This window comes from Palaemon carinicauda, chromosome 20 (genome assembly GCF_036898095.1).
Source record: "Palaemon carinicauda isolate YSFRI2023 chromosome 20, ASM3689809v2, whole genome shotgun sequence".
In the NCBI taxonomy this organism is placed as follows: domain Eukaryota; kingdom Metazoa; phylum Arthropoda; class Malacostraca; order Decapoda; family Palaemonidae; genus Palaemon; species Palaemon carinicauda.
The window spans coordinates 119830848-119837076 of record NC_090744.1 but is presented as its reverse complement, the minus strand read 5'-3'; the positions used below and the strand labels follow the sequence as shown (position 1 = coordinate 119837076).

General features: G+C 38.5%; 1 protein-coding gene across 1 annotated transcript in view; it reads right to left on the bottom strand.

Annotated features, from left to right (window-relative positions):
• The window catches only part of LOC137660105 (M protein, serotype 5-like), a 6495-nt gene extending 5864 nt beyond the window's left edge, over positions 1-631 (bottom strand). Inside the window, exon 1 of the mRNA XM_068394822.1 lies at positions 589-631. Coding sequence (XP_068250923.1) covers positions 589-631 — 43 coding nt within the window. The remainder of the gene's footprint in view (positions 1-588) is intronic.
• Positions 632-6229: the final 5598 nt, after the last annotated feature.

Below are 6229 nucleotides of genomic sequence, written 5' to 3'. Positions count from 1 at the left end.
TCCTAGTTGGAAAAGCAAAATGCTATAAGCCAAAGGAGGTTCCAACAGGGAAAATTGCCCAGTGAGGAAAGGAAACAAGGAAAAATAAAATATTTTAAGAACATCAACAACACCAAAATGAATATTTAATATAAAAACTATTAACAAAACAAGAGAAAGAGAAATAATATAGAATAGTGTGCACTGAGTGTACTCTCAAGCCAGAGAACTCTAACCCAAGATAGTGGAAGACCATGGTACAGAGGTTATGACACTATCCAAGACTAGAGAACAAATGTTTGATTTTGGAGGGTCCTTCACCTAGAATAGTAGTAGTAGTATTACAATATAAGCTACATAACGAGCTTCGCAGCTCACCCTAATTCTAAAGCTGCAGCAATTTCTTAACATTAACTTCTTAGTTCAACCGACAGCTTTCCCTTGACAGTTGCATCTCAGGGGTGAAGGGCCTTTTAGGCTCCAGTTATAAATCATGTATCTGAAATTTATAAAGCAATTCCATTGTTACCAAATCAAAATTGTGATTGCCTTTTTACTCTTAGTATTATCATCATATCATCCCCTTCGCATATTGACAGTCGTCTCTACCTCTCCATTCCTTATCTCTTCCTGCTTCATAGACATTAGCCATGTAGGCCTCGGTCTCCCAACTCTTCTACTGCCTCATGGAGCCTACTTAAATGTTATGTGAACTAATCTTCACTGGCAATAAGAAACACACTTATATAGAAAGAAGAGTTATTAAAAAACTATAAATGAGAAAATCTAAATCTCTACATAGAGAAGCCAGACGTACGAAGTGTCCAGAGTGTATAAATCAGCACTATTTGTGCTGGAAATTTCCTTTCCATTTCCGTCTCGGGGAGATTTTTCATCGGCAAACGATTGGCCTTCCTTTGAATGTCGAGCACAGGTTGATATTGGGTGTGGGGGCATAACCCCCTGTCCCCCTTCATGAAAAGAAATAAATTAAAGCACTGAATCAGCTGGTATGTGACCTGCATTATGAAAACCAGTAAAAGAGTCCACCGTGTGTTATATACGATTTTTTTTTCAAGATTATTTTCCTCCGGTGTGATAGTAAGGGGTTGGGGTATTGTAGGGGGAAGGAGGATGGGGAATTGATGGGGAAGGGGGGGTGGGTGGGTGTTGGGGAGGTTTATTACCCATGCGTCAGGTAGATACTGGAAAGTTACGCGTTGGGAATTTTGATGTTCATTTCGCGGATGAAAATTCAACTTTTCGTGAAAGTGTTAAAACAACTTAAAAAAAAAATTATTAACGAAAAATACGATAGCATATATATATATATATACACACACACACACACACACACACACACATATATATATATATATATATATATATATATATATATATATATATATATATATATATATATATACACACGTGTCCATTCATTTGAGCGAAGTCAAGTTGAGCGATGTCACGTTCGCCGAAGTCCTTTTTTGCGAACTTACATTTTGTGCATTTGAGCGATGCTTATTAAGCGATGTCAGTTTGAGCGAACTTTGGACAGTTTTCACAAGATGAATTGAGCGAAGTCTATTTGAACTAAGTCAAATTGTTGAATATAATGAATATATATATATATATATATATATATATATATATATATATATATATATATATATGTGTGTGTGTGTGTGTGTGTGTGTGTGTAAAAAAAAAAGAATATTTTTGGGTGTAAAAAAAATAAAACTAAAATGTAATTTTTTTTTATTTTTTACAGAAAAACATATAAAAGCTAATATGTAAAAATTCAAGAAATTCATGAAATATACCTATAATAATGTAAATTTATTCAAAATGTAATTTTGTAAGTTATGTGTTTAAGGTAAACTAATTTCTACATCTTCTCTAGAATCAATAACGCTCTTAGGTCTTCTTTCTGAGTTCTCATATTTCCTCTTCTTACGTAAAGGCTCTCCTGACATTATTCCCAAATATTTAGTCCTCTGTAGGCTCTCTTCCTTTCCTAATGGAAAGCAGTATACCATCCTTCCACGGCATTGTTTGTTCGGGGAAGAACCATTTGAAACCTCTCGAAAACGTTCCACAATGATAACGGAAATCTGGGTCTTCTCCGGTTGTTTGACATTGGGCGGCCGATATAGGTATATTCAAAATAATCGAAAATTACGTCGAGATCTTAGTCATAACTTTCCAAATTACGCAAGGCTTCAAACCCTTTTATGACATCACCCGTAGGGAGAAATGCCGTGCAGGTCATCATTTTGATCAACGTCCTAACATTTTCTTCGTTCACATATTTTTCTTTCAGCCACATGTTGATTATTTTTCTCCGCACACACTGCCTTAAATGAAAGAAACATCCTGATATGTTTGCGCGTGGGAATATGCTTGCTATTGCATTTTTTGACGCAATTTCAAAGTCTATGAAAACTGAGATAGGATCTAGTAAAGGCTCTAGGGATTTCAACTTGTTAAAAACTAATTTGTAACTTTCTTCACCTTTATTCGTGAGTAAAACATATATATATATATATATATATATATATATATATATATATATATATATATATATATATATATTGTAGGCAATAGGTTGGCCAGGGCACCAGCCACCGTTGAGATACTACCGCGAGAGAGTTGTGGTCTTCTGACTAGCCAGACAGTACTACATTGGATCCTTCTCTCTGCCCATGGTTCATTTCCCCTTTGTTTACACACACACATACACAGCGAATAGTGTGACTTATTTTTTACCTATTCTCTTCTGTCCTCATACACCTGACAACTCTGAGATTACCAAACAATTCTTCTTTACTCAAAGGGTTTACTACTGCACTGTAATTATTTAGTGGCCATTTTTCTCTTTGTAAGGGTAGAAGGGCTCATCAGGTGGGTTTTGCCAACTTTTATATTTGCAGGCTTGGTTTCCACGACCCTTTCCTATAGCCCAGCATCTTTAGGCCAGGCATTTAAGCCTCTCAATATAAGGCCAGGCTTTTAGCCATTCATTATAGGGCCAGCAATTTAGGCCATTCATCCTAAGCAGGGCTTTTATGCCATTCATTATAAGGCTAGACATTTAAGCCACTCATCCTAAGGCCAGGCTTTTAAATCATTCATCCTAAGGCCAGGCATTTAAGCCATTCATTATAAGGCTAGGCATTTAAACCTTTCTTCTTAAGGCCAGGCTTTTAAATCATTCATCCTATGGCCAGGCCTTTAAGCCTTGCATTATAGGGCCAGGCATTTAAGCCATTCATTTTCAGGGTAGGCATTTAAGCCACTCGTCCTCTGGCCAGGCATTTAACATTCCATCCTAAGGCCAGGCATTTAAGCCAAATATTATAAGGCTAGGCATTTAAGCCTTTCATCCTAAGGCCAGGCATCTAAGCATTTCATTATAAGGCTAGGCATTTAAGCCATTCATACTAAGGCCAATCATTTAAGCCAATCATTAAAAGGCCAGGCATTTAAACTATTAGTCCTAAGGCCAGTCTTTTAGGCTATTCATTATAAGGCCAGGCATTTAAGCCATTCATTTAAAGGCCAGGCTTTTAGCCATTAATTTTAAGGCCAGGCATTTATGCCATTCATCCTAAGGCTAGTCTTTCAGGCCATTAATTATAAGGCCAGGCATTTAATGCATTCATCCTAAGGCCAGGCATTTAAGTCATTCAATATAAGACTAAGCATTTAATCCTTTCGTCGTAAGGCCAGGCATTTAAGCCATTCATTATAAGGCTAGGCATTTAAGCCTTTCATCCTAAGGCTAGGCATTTAAGCCTTTCATCCTAAGGCCAGGCTTTTAAATCATTCATCCTAAGGCCAGGCATTTAAGCCATTCATTATGAGACTAGGCATTTAAGCCATTCATTATAAGGCTAGGCATTTTAACCATTCCCCTAAGGCCAGACATTTAAGCCAATCATTTTATGGCCAAGCATTTAAGCCATTCATCCTAAGGCCAGGCATTTAAGCCATTCATTACAAGGCTAGGCATTTAAGCCTTTCATCCTAAGACCAGATATTTAAGCCATTCATTATAAGGCTAGGCATTTAAGCCATTTATCATTAGGCCAGGCATTTAAGCCATTCATTTTTAGGCTCTGCAGTTAAGCCAAACATCATTTGGCTCTGCATAGGCAAGCATAATTGTGCCAGGCATTTAAGCTAAGTCTCCTTATGCCCGGCATTTAAGGCAAGCTTCTTTATGCCAGGTATCCAAGCCAAGTATTTTTTTGCAATACAGTTAACTCAAGCATTATCAGGCCAGGCAGTTAAGACAAGCATCCCTATGCCAGGTAGGGAAGCCGTCCCTCCCTAGGCCAGGTAGTTAAGCCAAACATTCTTAGGCTAGTCAGTTAAGCCAAACATCCTTAGCTGAGGCAGTTACGCAAAAGTTCCTTAGGCATGGCCTCTAAGCCATAGTTCCTAAGGCAAGGCATTTAAGCCATACAACCTTAGCCCAGGCAGTTAAGCCTCGCACCCCTATACAAATCAGGTAAGCCAAACATTTTAAGTCCAGGCGTTCATGCCAAACATTTCAAGTCCAGTCACCTAGGCCCTTCTTTTTACGCCAGCCAGTTAAGCGTTTCAGTGTTTTCCGGACAGTTCAGCCACACATAGACCAGGTAGTTAAGCCAAACCTTCTTAGATAAGGCAGGTCAGCCAAACATCCTTAGGCCAGGCAGTTAAGCCATACACCCTCAGACAAAGTGGTTAAGCCAAACATCCTTAGCCCTGTCAGTTGAGCCAAACATCCTTAGCCAAGGCGGTTAAGCTAAGCACCATTAGGCCAGGCAGTTAAGCCAAGCATTATTAGGCCAGGCAGTTAAGCCAAGCATCTTTAGGCCAGGCAGTTAAGCCAAGCATCATAAGGCCAGGCAGTTAAGCCAAAAATCACTAGGCCAGGCAGTTAAGCCAAATATCACTAGGCCAGGCAGTTAAGCCAAGCATCATTATTCCAGGCAGTTAATTCAAGCATCATCTGGCAAAGCAGATAAGCCAAGCATCATAAGGCCTTTCAGTTAAGCCAAGAGTCATTTTGCCAGGCAGTTAAGCCAAGCATCATAAGGCCAGACAGTTAAGCCAAGCATCATTAGGCCAGGCAGTTAAGCCAAAAATCACTAGGCCAGGCAGTTAAGCCAAGCATCATTTTGCCAGGCAGTTAAGCCAAGCATTATTAGGCCAGACAGTTAAGGCAAGCATCAATAGCCCTTGCAGTTAAGCCAAGCATCATTATGCCAGGCAGTTAAGCCAAGCCTCATTAGGCCAGGCAGTTAAGCCAAGCATCATTAGGCCTTGCAGTTAAGCCAATCATTCTTAGGATAGGCAGTTAAGCCAAGCATTATTAGGCCAGGCAGTTAAGCCAAGCATCATTATACCGGTCAGTTAAGCCAAAAATCATTAGGCCAGGCAGTTAAGCCAAGCATCATTATGCCAGGCAGGTAAGCCAAGCGTCATCAGGCTAGCCAGTTAAGCCCAGAATCTCCCCCCCCAAAAAAAAAAAAATATGCCAGGCAGTTAAGGCAAGCATCATTAGCCTAGGCAGTTAAGCCTGGCATCCTTAAAAAAAAAAAAAAAAAAAAAAAAAAATAGGCCAGGCAGTTAAGACAAGCATCATAAGCCTAGGCAGTTAAACCTGGCATCCTAAAATATATATATATATATATATATATATATATATATATATATATATATATATATATATATATATATATATATGCCAGGCAGTTAAGGCAAGCATCATTAGCCTAGGCAGTTAAGCCTGGCATCCTTAAACCTAAAAAAAAAAAAAAAAAAAAATATGCCAGGCAGTTTAGACAAGCATCATTATGCCAGGCAGTAAGCCTGGCATCCTTAAACCTAAAAAAAAAAAAAAAAAAAAAAAAAATATGCCAGGCAGTTTAGACAAGCATCATTAGCGTAGGCAGTTAAGCCTGGCATCCTTAAACCTAAAAAAAAAAAAATAAATAAAATATGCCAGGCAGTTAAGGCAAGCATCATTAGCCTAGGGCAGTTAAGCCTGGCATCCTTAAACCTAAAAAAAAAAAAAAAAAAAAAAAATATGCCAGGCAGTTTAGACAAGCATCATTAGCCTAGGCAGTTAAGCCTGGCATCCTTAAACCTAAAAAAAAAAAAAAAAATATGCCAGGCAGTTAAGGTAAGCATCATTTGCCTAGGCAGTTAAGCCTGGCATCCTTAAACCTAAAAAAAAAAAAAAAAAAATATA